We start from the raw sequence: 16,624 nt of genomic DNA, 5'->3' as shown, positions 1-16,624 counted from the left end.
ATATGTTGGTGCTTTATAAATACAATAAATAAATACATTAATGATTCCCTATGGTTCAAGTGGGCAATATTACAGTTTACCAGTGTGCTGACCAGGTCGCAGTTATGAAATATTGGCCTTTTTAAAATGGAGGAGAGAGAATTCCATTGATCAGTGGACAAATGGGACGCAGGAGAGGAGAAAGATTGAGGTGTAGACTACACAGGAGGTAAGTATGACCTGTGTATGGTTATGTTGACTTTTTATTTTCAGTTCAGGTTCTCTTTAAGGATAATGCAGTGAGGCTATAATGAGAATTTCATCGGGTTATTTAAAACTATGTTCTGGTATTCGCAAGCTCTAGATTTTCAACGTCTTAAAAGCGGACCTGAACTCTTGCACAGGACACAAGGAAAACAGAGAAATGCACTAATATAATAACAAAGGTTATTATACTGTTGTTTATCTTTATAAAAAAAAAAAAAAAAAAAAAAAAAAAGAAGAAGAGGTAGTTCAGAGTTCTGGTCCGCTTTAGAGTCGGTCAGGAATTACTAGGGGCCCACAGTTCGTCTCTAACAAATCTGAATGGCACCTACCATTAAGATCCAGGAATATCACTGGAATATGAGTTTCCATTCCGGCAATCGGCGTCCTGGCAACACAAAAAGAAAAGGACAGTTGAAGTCTCTGCAGATTTTTGAGACCATGCAATGCAGGATATAGATGAACAGGCAGAATTAAAAAGGAGCTGTACTGAAAATGAAATTAATACAATTACTTACGGTATTTTTTCAATATTCATTTGTAAATAATTTAGTCATTGTTTGCACACTGACTAAGCAGACCGTAATAAGGGGCTGCTTTCCTCTGCTAATTTCCTTAGCAGAGGAAAGCAGCCCCTTTTATGGTATGCTTTGTCAGTGTGCAAACACTGACTAAATAATTTACAAACGAATATTTAAAAAAAATACCGTAAGTAAGAGAGGTTGGCAAGCATTATACCTTATATACCGCACCTAAATATAAATCACAGGCAATAAGTTTGTGTACCGTGCATTCAAAAGTTCAAAGCATACCGGTGTTTTGGATGTTTAAAAATGAAGTCATCGGCAGGCACTGGAACTTTGGTTTCGGATAACTGGTAGTGACAGAGGCGCCAAATTAGAATAAAACAATTAAAATCCGTTTAAAAGGAGGGGGGTTGGTAGTTACCACCCTCAGGTATCTAATGACCAGCCAATGAGTCGTTATAAATAAGCAATAACATTTAATGTAAGCTCTCCGGGCATGCAATGAGTTTCACGGGTCAAAAGCACGCTTCATCAGGCAATCAGTGTTGGAGATACACACGGCTGTATCAATCTATGGGCCCAGCGTCTACTGATGACGCCTTTCAGATGTTTGGTTTGTGTGCCAGAAATGGATGATGGTAAGCCAAAGCGGACAACGGAAAGTGGGACTCTGTTGGGGTAAAGCACCAATTGATCTTGCGCCAAATGGGAGCATATGCAGCATTCCAGTGTGATCCCTACAACATTTAGGTTCACCATGGTCAGGGCATCACATAACCACTGCAAGGCTGAACACTAGAGGAAACAGCTGCAGAAGAGCTACAGAGTAAACACTGGAGTTGAGATCAAGGCCAGACCTATACTTTAGTGCCCCTAGGCCAAATATGTTGCGACTCCCCTTTCTTGTGTAGCAGCGCCCCACACCACAGACAGGGCCGGTTCAAGTAACAATGGGGCCCTAGGGCAAAATTAGCCTGGGGGCCCCCCCAACAGACACCCCCCGACCAAAAAGCGTCATTAGAGGCCCTATGTTGCAGCCAAACTTTCTCCCTGGGCCCCTGAACTGGCTGCTGACCCTCCCCCAATCACCTCCCAACTTAACAGACTTTGCAGAGTCCCTGGGGAGCAACAGCTAAAATGGGGAGGGACATCTTGGGGGCCCCTATAGGCTCTGGGGCCCTGGGGCAGCTGCCTATTTTTTCCTATGGTAGCTCCGGCCCTGACCACAGAAGGAGAGGGGGGGATATACTGAAGGCACAATTAAAGCAACACCTTCACCAATAATTGTAAAACTTAAAATACATGTGTACACATGCTTATAAGTACATCTCTCCAGAGTAAAAACCAGGGCTGTGGAGTCGGAGTAATTTTGGGTGCCTGGAGTCGGAAATAAATGCACCGACTCCGACTCCTAATGAATTTAAACTGTAATTAATAGCTGTGCTTAGTCCACAAAAATGAACTAAAGCAATCAAAATTAGTTACTTGTGCTGCTTCAATAAAGCAGTCCCCGTATTTTTAAAGTCAGATATACACATCTGATTGTGACTGTACATATGATGTGTACACAGGAATCTCTTATATATATATATATATATATATATACTAAATAACATCTATGCTGTAAGTATAAAGCCTGATTTGTAGCCGTGTCACTAATAGAGATGGTCAATGAGATGGAAATAATTCTGTGTTGATGCTGATTTATGCAAATGTATAATTTATACATTTTTGCTCATGAAATCAAATAATTTGATGTGTTAAAATTTGGTTTGGTGACTACAAATTAAATGGTACCTGAGAAGGATGAAAATAAAAGTTTTATTCATACCTGGGGCTTCTTCCAGCCCCCTTCAGGCTAATCAGTCCCTCGCTGTCCTCCTCCGCCACCTGGATCTTCTGCTATGAGGTCATGGTAATTCAGCCAGTCAGCGCTGTCCGGCCGCATGCCGCTCCCACAGCCAGGAGCGTTCTGCACCTGCGCAATAGTGCTGCGCAGATGTAGTACGCTCCCGGCGGCGGAGTGTGTGCATTCGCACTACGCCAGACTGGCTCAAGTACCTGGACTCATAGCAGAAGATCCAGGTGGTGGAGGAGGACAGCGAGGGACTGATTAGCCTGAAGGGGGCTGGAGGAAGCCCCATGTATGTATAAAACTTTAATTTCATCTGTCTAAGGTTTACTTTGTTACACAGTAGTACTATACTCTACATATGCTCTCCCCACAGAGCTGCAGGGAATCCACTGAGAATGTTGTGCACATTGAACACAGAGGTGTTGTCTGTCACCCATAAACCTTGTTCAGATTGTGCATGAAGAATGTGTAATAGAGGAAGAATCCCCTTATTCCCCTGCAGAGTACCTGCACATCACTCTTACATGTACCCACAGTTACATTGCCTAGGGCCTGATAGATGTTCTTTGTTCCGGTTTGTACCTTTTACAAGTACTCTTACCAAGGACTAGTTGTAGTCTATGACTAAAGGGAATAAATATGGCAAGTCTCCATAGCCTTCTCACTTCAGTTGTCTTTTAAAATTCCTAAGTGTTGGCAGTTAGAGACGAATTTCATGTTACATACTTTCAATCAACAAGATTGTAATATGCAAATTAGAGGAGTCGGAGTCGAGGAGTCGGAGTCGGTGGAATCCTAAACTGAGGAGTCGGAGGATTTTTGTACCGACTCCACAGCCCTGGTAAAAACGCACTATAAAATTACTTTTCTCCTATGCTACTGTCACTTACAGTAAGCAGAGTAAAAATCTGACAGGTTTTAGACTAGTCCCTCTCCTCATGGGCTATTCTCAGTATCTTTTTTCCTTTGCAAATGAGTAGGTAGGCTGACTGACCTCTTAGTAGACCATTTCCAAGGATTGCTTTTGTAAACTTTTTTTTTTCTCTTTCCAGTTGGACTGAGCAACTGGCATGCAGTAAGTGCTTTTGAAATTAAAGGGAACTTTAATAATACCCCGTGGTGATGGACTAGTCCAAAACCTGTCAGATGTTACATCCTACTGCTAATGACAGGAACCTAGGAGGACAGCAATTAGTAATGCACAGAAATGTATGTGTAATGGTGCCCATACATGGTACAATGTTTTCATTTTTTTCGATTAGATAATTTTGTTCGATTATGCCGTCAGATCGAATATCAAGATTTTTCCAACATGTCTGATCAGAATTTTATTGAAAAAAAATTGGATAATCGTTTGTTTTTCTTGATAAAAAGATTTTTTTCAACTTTCATTTGATTTGATCGTTTTGGTTGAATAAACGGGAAAACCAAAAGTTTTTATTGTACCGTGTATGTGCACCATAAGTATGTGTATGCATATTTTACAATTTTCTGTGAGGTTAGTCCTTTAAAACACCTTATATAGTTGTATTCAAGAAAATCAGTTTTACCCATTTTCCCAAGTGGACCATGGTTTACATTCAAATAGGTTGTATTCAATTACATACAGCAGAGTGTGAAATGAAGCGAGAGCAGATTGACTTCAGCACTAACCTTGTTGCTCCCGGGGGTTCATTCAAAAGAATGTGTCAGCTGTCTAATGTACACACAGCTAACGGTCTCTCAGGGATACGAGCACCATAAGGTATCGGTGTTATAAAAATGGTCCTGGCAGATACTACGCATCACTGTTTTATTTTATATCACTGTACACTGTGTCTCTCCGCATTACCCCATCCTCACGAGGCCCCTGATGCCTCTGGGACACCCTTCTGAGGTGGGGCCTTAGTGGTAAGGCCAACATCCCCTTCCGCATTGGAGTTCAGAATACAGAGGCGACAGATACAAGTGTGAACTGGGAGGGGCTGACCAGCTACGGGGATGAGGCAATGCTCCATATACAGGCTTAACGTGGTACCTGCATCTCAGGGAGAGATTTGGGTGTTTTTTTAGCTTAAATTAAACAGGTTCACTTTACCATGAAAGCAACAGAACTGTTCTATATAACCAAGGGACAACATGGCAGTGGTTCTATAACAAAGCAAGTCTGAGGTGAAAATAAAAGTGTTAATATATACTTACCTTAATGTTCTAATCTAGAGGCTCTTCAGAATCCTCAAGGCTACTTTCTAATCCTGCTATCCGTCCTTTCCGCTGTATGCCCCGTTTGGATCTCAGCTTGGATCTTGAGGATGCAGGCGCTGTCCATATGCCCTCTCTGTATCTGCACCGGCACGGCTGGACAGCCATTGCTGGGAGGGTCCTGGGTATGCGCAGTTCTGCTTCTTTCTGAACAATGCATGTCCAGGATGCTCTCAGCCACGGCTGCTGTGAGGCTGTATGATATACAGGGGTGCGCAGAGTATACTGCGCATGTGCCAGGCTCTAATTGGCCCCAGTTGTAGTGAGGAACGTGGCATACAGACACAAAATGGACACCAGACAAAAAAAGTAGCCTGGAGGGGTATGAAGTAGAGCCCCTAGAACAGCGAGGTAAGTACATATTAAATCAGGTTTGTAACCTCAGGTACACTTTAATAACAAGTAAAGAACGTGTGTAGTGGGAGGCGGAAATCACCATTAGCACAAACAGACATTTCCAAATATATATCCAGCCACCCAGCAAATAAAGACCAGATTAGCACAAGCAATTATTATTAACAACAATACTATTAATATTAATTATAATAGTGTATTTATTTTTTGACTGTCCTCAGAACTCACAATCTAATTCCCATAGTTATAGTCTATTGTCCTACCATATTAATATTATTATGATTATGATTATTATGATGTATTTATACAGGGCCGGTTCTAGACTTTTTGCCGCCTGAGGGAAACCTGTGAGGATGCCGCCCACTGTATTGCCAATACAGTGGGCGGTGTTGCAGGAAGTGACGAGCGGTGGTACGCATCGCTTGGAACGCGGAAGGAAAAGGTGGGTAATTACTTCCCCGTCTGCTGCTGACACACACGCTGCGCACATACAGTGGAGGAAATAATTATTTGACCCCTCACTGATTTTGTAAGTTTGTCCAATGACAAAGAAATGAAAAGTCTCAGAACAGTATCATTTCAATGGTAGGTTTATTTTAACAGTGGCAGATAGCACATCAAAAGGAACATCGAAAAAATAACCTTAAATAAAAGATAGCAACTGATTTGCATTTCATTGAGTGAAATAAGTTTTTGAACCCCTACCAACCATTAAGAGTTCTGGCTCCCACAGAGTGGTTAGACACTTCTACTCAATTAGTCACTGTCATTAAGGACACCTGTCTTAACTAGTCACCTGTATAAAAGACACCTGTCCACAGAATCAATCAATCAAGCAGACTCCAAACTCTCCAACATGGGAAAGACCAAAGAGCTGTCCAAGGATGTCAGAGACAAAATTGTAGACCTGCACAAGGCTGGAATGGGCTACAAAACCATTAGCAAGAAGCTGGGAGAGAAGGTGACAACTGTTGGTGCGATTGTTCGAAAATGGAAGGAGCACAAAATGACCATCAATCGACCTCGCTCTGGGGCTCCACGCAAGATCTCACTTCGTGGGGTGTCAATGGTTCTGAGAAAGGTGAAAAAGCATCCTAGAACTACACGGGAGGAGTTAGTGAATGACCTCAAATTAGCAGGGACCACAGTCACCAAGAAAACCATTGGAAACACATTACACCGCAATGGATTAAAATCCTGCAGGGCTCGCAAGGTCCCCCTGCTCAAGAAGGCACATGTGCAGGCCCGTCTGAAGTTTGCCAATGAACACCTGAATGATTCTGTGAGTGACTGGGAGAAGGTGCTGTGGTCTGATGAGACCAAAATAGAGCTCTTTGGCATTAACTCAACTCGCTGTGTTTGGAGGAAGAAAAATGCTGCCTATGACCCCCAAAACACCGTCCCCACCGTCAAGCATGGGGGTGGAAACATTTTGCTTTGGGGGTGTTTTTCTGCTAAGGGCACAGGACAACTTAATCGCATTAACGGGAAAATGGACGGAGCCATGTATCGTGAAATCCTGAACGACAACCTCCTTCCCTCTGCCAGGAAACTGAAAATGGGTCGTGGATGGGTGTTCCAGCACGACAATGACCCAAAACATACAGCACAGGCAACAAAGGAGTGGCTCAAGAAGAAGCACAATAAGGTCATGGAGTGGCCTAGTCAGTCTCCGGATCTTAATCCAATAGAAAACCTATGGAGGGAGCTCAAGCTCAGAGTTGCACAGAGACAGCCTCGAAACCTTAGGGATTTAGAGATGATCTGCAAAGAGGAGTGGACCAACATTCCTCCTAAAATGTGTGCAAACTTGGTCATCAATTACAAGAAACGTTTGACCTCTGTGCTTGCAAACAAGGGTTTTTCCACTAAGTATTAAGTCTTATTGTTAGAGGGTTCAAAAACTTATTTCACTCAATGAAATGCAAATCAGTTGCTATCTTTTATTTAAGGTTATTTTTTCGATTTTCCTTTTGATGTGCTATCTGCCACTGTTAAAATAAACCTACCATTGAAATGATACTGTTCTGAGACTTTTCATTTCTTTGTCATTGGACAAACTTACAAAATCAGTGAGGGGTCAAATAATTATTTTCTCCACTGTAGCTGGAGGGGGAGAGCAACCCCCCTCCCCACCGCTGTGCCTGCTGCCCCCCTTCCTGGCTGCTAACCCCTCTAGCTCTACGGCCCCTTCCCACGCACAGCCAGGCGGGCGCTGCCCCCCTCCACTTCCGCCACCTGAGGAACCTGCCTCACTCCGCGTAATGGGCGGCCGGGGGCTGTATTTATATAGCACTGACATCTTCTGCAGCACTTTACAGAATACATAGTCATGTCACTGACTGTCCTCATAGGAGCTCACAATTTAATCCCTACCATAGTCACCATCTATGTGCTACTATATTATTGTGTATCTACATAGACATTGTCTGCAGCACTTTGAGTACACTGTCACATCACTAGCGGTCCTCAGAGGAAATCACAGTATAATCCTACCATAGCCATAGTCTAATGGCCTACCATATTATTATGTATTTATATAGCACTGACATCTTCTGCAGCACATTAGAGTACATAGTCATGTCACTAACTGTCTTTAGAGGAGCCCACAATCTAATCTTACCATAGTCATAGCCAAATGGCCTACTATATTATTAATATTATTATTATTAATATAACACTGACATCTACAGAACTTTACAGAGTACATAGTCATGTCACTGGCTGCCCCCAAAGGAGCTTGCAATCTAATCTCAACTGTAGTCATATTTCAAAAAAAGAATGACCTGCATGTACCACTTTAGCCAACAAACAGGATTCGTTTTCAACTCAAAACTGTCCTGCGGCTAAATTCTGAGTTCTGATTAAGAAGCATCTTTACAGTGATAATACTGCCATAAATATACATACTGGAAAAAAAAAACCCTATAAACAGCAACCTATTAGAAAAGCCTTGAACAGCTCTCCTCTGCAAGGCCTGCCCAGCCAGGAGGAGAGAGTGCTGCTTCAACATCCTCTCCCCTTGTAATTATTATGTCCTGCTAATTGATTCGGGATGTCAGCGCCGGGGCTGGTTTATTACCACTAAATTGTGCGTAACATTACTCACCTCCTCTGTCCTTTCATGTATAATTAATGCCGGGGTTTCGCTGTGGTTTTAATTTGCTGTTTCTTAATGCCTGGAAAATTGCACGGAGCCGCTGCCTGAGTGAAGGGAACCAGGCGTTTAATACTGGAGGCAGCGGCGGCGTAAACGAGGCGGCCGTTTTTATCGCCACTTCCTTTTAACTGAGCGCGCTGGATAATTAACACAGGAGCCCCCTGAGTGCACGGCTACTTAAATGTGATTTATCTGCAGGACAAGGTCAGAATTACTTTGATCAAGTGTGAAATATTTTAGGAGTGAGATCGCAGCACCCCTGGTAGTCATCTGCTAACGTCAGGTAACAATATGCTGACTGGTGCGTATAGTGTATGTACACTTTATATGCTTTTTACTATCAGGACATGAAAGGGCCCCAGGGGACATTTCACTGGAGGGAAAAGGGGTCAGTGACTTCTGGCTCCATCTGACCTTCTGTCTTGTTCAGACACGGTGGAGGGAAAAGTGGCCTCCTATAGCAAACAGCAAGTCTTGAAGGGGCCTCCGCTAACTTAAAGGAGCCTGAAGTTAAATGCATATGGAGGCTGACGTTTATTTCATTTTAAAAGACCACTCCAGCGGAAAAAAAGTTAGCAGTTACAATCTGACAGAAGTGACAGGATTTTGACTAGTCCATCTCCTCATGGGGGATTCTCAGAGTTTTCTTTGATTTTAAAAAGCATTTCCTGAACGGCAGTTGCTGAGTCTAACTGCCAAAATAGTATGCAAGCGAGTATGGAGGCTGGCATCAGGGCCGTTTCCAGGGCCGTGCGGATAGTGCGACCGCACTGAGCGCTGGACAGATCGGCAGGTGGAAGGGCGCAGAGGCGGGCATCAGGTGCAGACTGACCTGGGGGAGATTTCCTCCCCCCTCGTGGCACATTTTTCACTGTGTTCGGGGCGCTCCTGTGTCCCTGTCAGCAGAATCTAATGCACGCAGCGGCCAGCGCTGCTTCAGTCTCATTGACTCCACTCCAGTCTTCGGCGGCCGCTTGTTTTCTACTTCCGGGTTCCTCTGCACATGATTACACGTGAGGTGCAGAAGACTCAGGGACAGAAAACGAGCGGCTGCCGCGGAGGATGGAGGCGGGGAAGATCATTGCAGCCTGGAACCAATGAAACTGAAGCACCGATGGCCCCTGCGTGCATCCTATTCTGCCTACAGGTAGAAGGGAGAAGTAGGGTTGAGCAGCACTCCTGTCTGGGGAGGGGGAAGTGGAAGCAGCTCTGCCTCTGTGCTCATCACCCACTGTCGGGGGAGGGGGGGATTTGAGCACTGCTGTCTTCGGGGGGGAGGGGGGGGAGCATCTCTGCCTCCGTGCTCAGCACCCACAAATGCACCTCTGCCGACAGCACGCAGCACCCAGGGGGGGGGGGGGGGGGAGTTGGAAGCACCTTTGTGCATTCCTGCTAGGGGGCAAGCACCCCAGCCGACAGTTACAAAAAGGGGGTTCAAACACACCTGTGCCCAGTACGCAGCACCCACAGTGGGAGGGGAGGTGAGCACTCCTGGAAGAAAGAACCTTTATGCCTGCCACCCAAAGCTAGGGGGGAGGGTTTTGCATGGGCATCACCTCTGTGCACAGCACCCATGGAGGTGGGGGGGCTTGGATGTACCTCTGTACCCAGCACCCACTGTCTGGTTGAAAGCACCTCTGTGCCCAGCACCAACGGTGGGAAGGAAGCATCTCTGTTTTTTTGCACCCACTTTTTTTTGGGGGGGGGGGGGGGGGGTTGAAGCACCTCTGTGCCTTGCACTATGGCTTACAGGTGTCAGACTTTACCCTGGGCACATTCCGGATTTGGGGTCATATGTCCTGGACAATGTCCCTGTTTGGCCAATCGCTCTATGTTGCCTGCATGCACAACCTCCTGCCCAACTCTGAGCAGCCTCCAGACGCCTGCGTGCCCTGCCTCCTGCTCACCTCCAGCATTCTGGCCGCATACATTGGCTCTGTCCCCAGCATGCTTCTTGTTTGTGTATCTGACACAGTCACAGCAGCAGCCAGGCCACAAAGGGACACAGAAAAGAAGGTGAGGCACCCTCCCAGTGTCACTCTCCCCACCCAGTGTCACCCTCCTCCCCACTCATGTCACACTACTCCTACCCTACCAGCACCCGGGGGGGGGGGGGGGGGGGGGGACATTTAATGCATTTATGTCTGAGGTAACATTTTGCTGTATTTCATTTTTGTGGGGTAATGTATGTTCATTGCAGAGGTACTGTTATCCACATTTAACATGTTTGCTTCATGGGTGGGACCTAACGTTTACTGAACATGTGTGGAAGGAAAGGTTTGTGGCCTTTCCTGTTTGCTGCATTTTGTGTGTCAGAAGTAACGTTTGTCTCATTGCATGTGTCAGCGGTAACGGTTGTTGTAGTTCATGTGTCAGCGATAACAGTGGTTGTAGTTCATGTGTCAGCGGTAACGGTTGTTGTAGTTCATGTGTCAGCGGTAACGGTGGTTGTAGTTCATGTGTCAGCGGTAACGGTGGTTGTAGTTCATGTGTAATCGGTAACGGTGGTTGTAGTTCATGTGTCAGCGGTAACGGTGGTTGTAGTTCATGTGTCAGCGGTAACGGTGGTTGTAGTTCATGTGTCAGCGGTAACGGTTGTTGTAGGTCATGTGTCAGCGGTAACGGTGGTTGTAGTTCATGTGTCAGCGGTAACGGTTGTTGTAGTTCATGTGTCAGCGGTAACGGTTGTTGTAGTTCATGTGTAATCGGTAACGGTGGTTGTAGTTCATGTGTCAGCGGTAACGGTGGTTGTAGTTCATGTGTCAGCGGTAACGGTGGTTGTAGTTCATGTGTCAGCGGCAACGGTGGTTGTAGTTCATGTGTCAGCGGTAACGGTGGTTGTAGTTCATGTGTCAGCGGTAACGGTGGTTGTAGTTCATGTGTCAGCGGTAACGGTGGTTGTAGTTCATGAGTCAGCGGTAACGGTGGTTGTAGTTCATGTGTCAGCGATAACGGTTGTTGCATTTCATGTGTCGGAGGTAACGGTTCTTTCATTTCATGTATGTATGTAACTGATATATATTGCTGCTTTACACTGCCGTTGATACATTTGCACACAAGAAAGCTATGCATTTGGGCTGGGGCTGCCATGATAGGGCCTCTGGGTTGTAATTTCCTCCCAGGCCAAAAGGTACCAGTCCTTCCCTGACTGGCTACCTGTACTGGGTGCAACTAGACCTGGCTAGCCTATACTGCGAGCACCTATACCTGGCTCCTGGGGGGGGCGCAATTTTGACACACTCGCCCTGGGTGCAATTTAGCCTAGAAACTGCCCTGGCTGGCATCTTACGGTTTTCGCGGGTAAACTGCGATTCAGGGGGAAAAAAAAAGGAGAATCCACCATGAGGAGATGGACTAGCTCAAAACCTGTCAGTTTTGTCGGATTTTAACTGCTTACTTTTTTCACTGGATTAGTCCTTAAAACAATACTAGGTGACTAGCAGTCCTGCTGATCCTCTGCTTCTTATACTTTTAGCCATAGCCCCTGAACAAGCATGCACAGCAGATGTTTCTGACTGACGTCTGATGGGATTAGCCGCATGCTTGTTTCTGGTGTGCGATTCAGACACTACTGATGCATGAAAGATCAGCATCGGCTATGATGTCACAGACTTCTTCCCCAGCGCACCCTAGCTGCTCATTTAAAACTGCATATAATCTGCATTATATTTGCATGCAATCGGTCATTTTTAAAGCGTACCTGAGCCACCTCGGCTACAATATTACATACTTAGAATAGGGAAGCATCTAGATTTATGGGTGTGAAATTTGAATACAAAGTGGGCCGAAAGTGAGCTCTGGGACCAATTCCCGGGCCGACCTCAATGCCTATTAGCCATCTCCCTCCCTTATAAAGTTCCCTGGTGTTTAATCACATGGCTCCCCATCCCTTCCCTACATAGTTCCCTGGTGTCTAATGGCCCTCCTCCCTCTCCTATACAGTTCCCTGGTGTCTAATGGCTCTCCTATACAGTTCCCTGGTGTCTAATGGCCCTCCTCCTTCTCCTGTACAGTTCCCTGGTGTCTAGTGGGTGGTTCTCGCTCCATCATACAGTTTCCTGGTGTCCAGTGGCCATCCCCTTTACCTATGCATTTCCCTGGTGTCTAGTGTCCCCCCCCCCCCACCTTCCATACTTTTCCCTGGCATCTAGTGCTTCCCCCCCCCCCCCCTTCCCTGGTGATCTAGGGCTTACCCTCCGCTTCTCTGGTGGTCTAGAGTGGGACAAATATAATGCAAGGTAGGGAAACCACCTGAGGGCCAAATCTGATGACTGAGGGCCATATTTGGCCCACGGGACGGAGTTTGACATGTGTGCTCTAGATCCTAACGAGGCGTCTAACTGTGTCCTCCGGTCTCCTTTGGCCGCTTGTGGATCCTCCAAAGATTATCAATAAGGGCTTCTCGGTAATCTGATCAGGGGTGCTCCTCTTCAAGCAGTAGCAGGGCAATACTGCGTATGCTTGAGCACAGCCGCGCCTGGGCAGTAAACCGGAGCTGCTGCAGCACGGCCGTGCTTGTGACAGAAGAGAGGCGGCAACAGGGGACGAGAGGACAGCAAGAAAACCCTTATCAGAATCCAGAGGCTTCCCTCTCCTAAGGCAAGTATGTGTTTCTTAACTCTAGTTTCAGCTTGGGTTCTCTAACATCTCATTGACCATCTAGTCATCGTTTATAATTCTAGTTATCAGAACTGCAGGGGTTCTTGCAGTATGAAAGTGTTAGAAACCATGGCATGTGGAACAGGAAGTTGTACTTGCCAGTTTGCTGGTGCTCCTGGAATGCCGCTTCCTGCGGAGGGAACAAGGACGGAGTTCCTCTCTTCGGTTAGAGTGAGCCTCATCTCCAAGAGTTGTGCTTCCCGATCTGCATCATCCTCGGTCTTATCTGCAGGCAAAGGAGCAGTCTTATCATACAATTCAGGCTTCTAAAGGGGAAATATCTTACAGGAATATAGCTAGTCCCCCAGTTAATGAACGAGATAGGAACTGTAGGTCCGATCTTAGCCTGAATATGCCCATAAGTCGGAACACTGTGTCATCTCTGTGCCCTGTACCGCCTTTATGCCCTCTTGTGCCTCCAGTGTCCCCCTCTGTGTCCCCCTTTGTCCCTTACTCCATCAGTTTCCCCTCTGCCTCTGCTATGTCACCTCTACCCCGCTGTGCCCTCTGTGTACTTTTGCAAAATGTTATTTTACTGGTTTACTCGTTTTTTTCTTTGACTTTCTCAAAAACTACAAGGTCTTTTTGAATAACTTTTTTTCCCTTTCCACAGAAACAAATTTCACATTTTTAGGCTGTTTGCATCGACGCGGCAGGTCATCGGTAAGTCATGGGACAACCAGTATAACAAATATCAAGGTAGAGTGGAGTGTGGGGTGTATTAATAAAAGTTTTCGGGCTATAACTTAACGCATCCCTTAGTCATATCCTTTGGAGTGGATAAGGGCCCGCCCCCACCACCTCCATGTTTTAAAAATGTTACCTAATTTTATACTTTTGGCGCCTCTGTCTACCTTGATACTGTACCAATCCACCCTGGGCGGAAGGGCGAAAATCCTCGCATTTCTTCCTACCTACAGAGAGAGACTTCTTAATCCTGAGTGGGGACAGGCTTGTTCTCCCCACCTGCCAATACAGTGGTTGCCTAAGGGGTAACCCTGCTTTGCCTGTATCTCCTGACTTACTCTACCTTCTCCCACTACAACCAATACTTACTACACCATATTGGGCTCTCGGTGTCCCTGCTTTTAACTCCACCAGTATAGCAAATAGACAATAGAAAATTACATTCTCGATTGTTCTGGTAACAGACATAGGCCTCAATTCACTAAGATCATGCTAGAGATAATAAGGCAAGAGAAAACTTACCTCCATACGTGAGAGAGTTATCTTACCTCTTCATTCCTTAAGTATCGTCTCCTGTAGTTAATTTACCTCCTCTGTAGTTAATTTACCTCCTGTGTAGTTATTTTCACATGCAGCTAATTAACAGCCTGTCTTTAACTCTGGAGTTATTTTAAGGATTGGAGAGTTAATTTAAAGACAGAAGAGTTAACTTTAGGCTTGCCTGAGGTAAAATGTTTCCTGAATACTACATGCCTCATCACCATGGTGACAACTCTAGAAGAGTTATTAAAGACAGGAGATAAGTTTAGTGAATTGAGGCCATGGACATATAAAGCTGCATTATACTAGCATAGAGAGTGCATGTGTACCAGGCTTGCTGACGAGTTTCTGCAGCTGCTGGTCTAAATACTCCTGGCGTTTGGTGAGTGCGTTTAACCATTTCCGCTTCAGCCTGTCCAAATCCCGATCCTGTGAAGACAGAAAGCAATAAAAGTTTCACATTTGATCCCTAAAATCTCAAGTGCTTTAATATACTTGGCGGTAACCCCGAGTTAGGTTCGGGGTGGAACAAACAAGCCAGGAGCGGTAAGCCCAAGCCTGTCTCGGGGGTAGCTGCCAGGAGGTATATGCAGAGCTTGCAGCCCAGCGGGCGTCTCAACTCACCTCCCTTCGGGATCCAGACTCTGGCAGCCATTCTTCTTCCGGTCCTCGGAGGCTCTGGATCCCTCAAGGTGATATCACCGTTTTTGTCATAATGATGATAAACGGCAATTTCACAGAAGCAACAGACTCTCGCTGGATTGCAACAGACCAGTGGGAATCCTCCCTCCCCAGGGAGGAGTCTCATTGGTTCACTGAGTGATGGTCCAATGAGAATCCTCCTTGGTGCTCAGCTTGTCCCGTGCACTGGAGCGGAGGGGGAGTGGCAGCAGCACCAGTGAACCCGAATGGCAACGGCAATGGCAGACCAGATGCAGAACAGTGAGTAATGTGAATGAGTCAACGGACACTGCAACTGGGCACAGCGTATTTGCTCAAGATATGCTGTATCTGCTCAGCATTCAGAGTAATCAATAGTGTTGGTGTTTGAATACAGACATGAATCTAGAAACCCAAATTTTCCCGAACAGCATACGTTAGCTCCTGAGAAAGTGGATAGGGTCACAGGGAGGTCACATAGGGCCGGTTCAAAAGGCGCTCTGCCAGGTTTGGTTGATGGCCACAACGCTCCTCACTCAAGCGCTGTCCATTCAAACGAAAGGAAAGCGCAGGTACCGTTGTTTTCTATCATTCAGGCAAATGCCATGCTCGGTCTGGTTGCTTATCAAAAAAAACGGGAGCCCAGTAGTCCAATATGTCAAAAATTGATGTAGAAAATAGGTAAGTAAGATGCTACTCACAAAGGAGGGTTGCAAGGGGCAACCGACCACAGGAAGCAGGTGGAGACCATAAACCCGACTCCACTCAGGGTGGTCCTGGAAGGACCTGGATGTGGTCACTCTCTTGAAGAAAAACGTGACAGGTGTCCACCATGGTAAGAACCACGAGTGTTCCGTCACCACTCCTCGGACAGGATGTGTACGGGGGTGTACTATGCACAATAAGGGGGAAGAGGCGCCCTGGTTGAATAAAAGCTTCTAAAAACAGTTTAAAAGCGAAAAGAGGAAGCTTACCTTCAATGACGAAATCTTTGTAATTAACAAAATATTTTTTATTTAACACAGGAAAAGCTAAATAAAAAATCTTTTGTAAGTTACAAAGATTTTGCCATTGAGGTAAGCTACCTCGTTTCCCTTTTCGCTTTTAAACTGTTTGTAGAAGCTTTTATTCAACCAGGGCGCCTCTTCCCCCTTATTGTGCTTATCATCTAGTTCAGTCGTGAAAAGTGCATGTAGCTTCAAAGATCGTCTATGCGCCACGCTCCTGTGTTCTTCTGCGGGGGTCAAGAACGTTGTGGTGCACCGTAGGTTTCTAAATGCTTTTCTGCTAGCTAGCAAAAAAAACAAACAAACAAAAAAAAACAGCAAGGTATTCTCTACCTCTCCAGAAGATAGTCCACCAGTTCAACTGGAAAGTTTTTAATCAAAACACAGATAGACAATGCGTTTCACAGGTACAACCCCGCTTCCTCAGGTCAATACACAGTGCCTTGTAACAGTGTGCATAGAGTATGGTCGCTTTGCTTGACTGATGCTTCCTCTCCTCCCTCCCAGTCACCCTGTCCACTTGCTCAGGGCTGACGTGTGGAGTTCGGGGTCATTCAGGTTTCCGAAATCATATCCCAAATTTGAACACCAACACTGGTAATTAAGATACACAAAACCAAGCAAAAAATAAGCATTTGCTTTATCACGCTGCGCCACAGCTTTCAGCCAGCGTCCCAAGGTGAGGCCAGCC

General features: G+C 45.7%; 1 protein-coding gene across 3 annotated transcripts in view; it reads right to left on the bottom strand.

Moving 5' to 3' along the window:
• Window positions 1-16,624, bottom strand: part of KIF13B (kinesin family member 13B) — a 368,955-nt gene that overhangs the window by 93,471 nt on the left and 258,860 nt on the right. For all 3 annotated transcript variants that reach the window (XM_068280045.1, XM_068280046.1, XM_068280047.1), the window contains exons 27-29: window positions 14,596-14,695; window positions 13,139-13,265; window positions 576-631 (exon numbers count right to left, since the gene is read on the bottom strand). In XM_068280045.1, coding sequence (XP_068136146.1) covers window positions 576-631; window positions 13,139-13,265; window positions 14,596-14,695 — 283 coding nt within the window. The remainder of the gene's footprint in view (window positions 1-575; window positions 632-13,138; window positions 13,266-14,595; window positions 14,696-16,624) is intronic.

Source organism: Hyperolius riggenbachi, chromosome 4 (assembly GCF_040937935.1).
Source record: "Hyperolius riggenbachi isolate aHypRig1 chromosome 4, aHypRig1.pri, whole genome shotgun sequence".
In the NCBI taxonomy this organism is placed as follows: domain Eukaryota; kingdom Metazoa; phylum Chordata; class Amphibia; order Anura; family Hyperoliidae; genus Hyperolius; species Hyperolius riggenbachi.
This window is presented reverse-complemented; position numbering and strand designations above follow the sequence as displayed.